The 1,730-nt window shown below is 33.1% G+C and overlaps 1 protein-coding gene across 1 annotated transcript; it reads right to left on the bottom strand.

Annotated features, from left to right (window-relative positions):
- Window positions 1–355: 355 nt before the first annotated feature.
- On the bottom strand, window positions 356–1,729 carry TM35_000251860 (uncharacterized protein; the record flags this gene model as incomplete). The annotated part of the gene is made up of 1 exon (XM_029027777.1): window positions 356–1,729. A coding segment is annotated over one exon (1,374 nt), but the record flags the coding sequence as incomplete, so codon positions are not given.
- Between the last annotated feature and the right edge of the window lies 1 nt (window position 1,730).

Raw genomic sequence — 1,730 nt, forward strand, 5'->3', positions numbered from 1 at the left:
AAAAAAAAAAAAACCGCTGAATTTGTAGGAATACTTTTTTTAATTTCTTTTTCTTTATTTACACTTCCCACAGCATAATACTATTATTTCTCCTGCACGTACTTGTTTTTATATATTAATATATTTAATTTGCGCCCTTTTTATTATTATTTATTTATTTTCTTATTTATTTATTTTTTTTTTTCATTTTTATTTCGCTTTATTTACTTATTTAATTAATTTATATTCACTGGTGGTTTCAATGATCATACAAACAGACAGACAAACACAAACACAAACAAAGACTTTCGATCTTTCTTTCTCTCTTATTTTTCTCCCATTCTTTCTCATTCATTCATTTATTTATTTATTCTCTTCACATTTCCTTCTTTGCAGTTTCTACTTCTGCCAGCCACGCCTCAATAAATTCAATCTTCTTCAACGTTGCAGTTGCCAGCTGCTGCCCCTCATCCATCACTGGCAATTCCTCAGGAAATTGTGTGGCCCTCATCTTATTTACACAATGCTGTGGATAGGAATACTGTGGATATGATAATTGCGGTTGTGAATAATAATAATAATAATAATAATAATAATAATAATAATAATAATAATAATAATGATGATTATGATTATTATTATGATGATAAACAGCAGCAGCAGCAGCAGCAGGAGGAGCAGGAGGAGGAGGAGAATAAGGAGAGCGATAGGGATGTATATATTCATAATATTCCCTTTGAGCCGGACAGACATGTGTGTAGGCACCACAGTAGGGAATGTTAGGCCCCACGGGAATATAATGAGGAGATGGAATGATGGGTGAATAGGAAGATAAATAAGAAGATAATAACACCGCAGCATTACATGTCCTTGTTGGCATTTCCATTTGGTAAATAAAAGGTTCTACATGATACCTGGGTCCATTAAATGGAATAGGATGAAGAGGATGAAAAGTGTTTTCCTGCGTGGTATGAATATTGGGAGGAACATACATATTCTCTTTGGTGGGATTATGCTTCTCTGGATGTGTCCATTGCAGATGACTTACACCCACTTTATCTTCACATGATGATAAAGATGAAGAAGAAGAAGATGAAGTAGTGGTTTTACTTAAGATATCAAAGATCTCCTGATCATTATGATAACCATCATGTAACCAATGTTGACAACGATCATAGTCTCTATTATCAATCTTCACTGTTGTGGTTTCTACGACCTTTGTTGAGGCAATTTGTCTGATCTGCTCATCCTCATTATTATTATCATTATCATTATTATCATCACAACAGATATTCTGTGGATTAGACAATACCACAGCAGGAGTAGTATTAGGAGTAGTAGTAGTAGTAGTATTAGTAATATTAGGAGTAGTAGTAGTATTAGTAGTATTAGTATTAGTAATATTAGGAGTAGTAGTATTAGTAATATTAGTAATATTAGTAATAGGATGAGGAAGAGGAGGAGGAAGTGTAAATGTACATTTCACTTTCTCCACCTGTTCTTCTTGTTCCTCTTCTTCTTCTTCTTCTGTGGTGGTGAGTAGTGGTGAGGATGATAATAGTGTTTGTTTCATCATCACCCGCATCCCATTATTCTCCCTTGTCTTTAATGATCGCTCTAGACACGCTTGAAAGAAAAAGCATCCCGATGATGTGGAGACCTTCTTTACTTTACCAATCCTCACAGAATCCTCTTCCATTATATTATTATTAATATTATTATTATTATTATTATTATTATTATTATTATTA

The sequence above is a fragment of the Trypanosoma theileri genome, assembly GCF_002087225.1.
Source record: "Trypanosoma theileri isolate Edinburgh chromosome Unknown TM35_Tth_25_V1, whole genome shotgun sequence".
Lineage (NCBI taxonomy): Eukaryota > Euglenozoa > Kinetoplastea > Trypanosomatida > Trypanosomatidae > Trypanosoma > Trypanosoma theileri.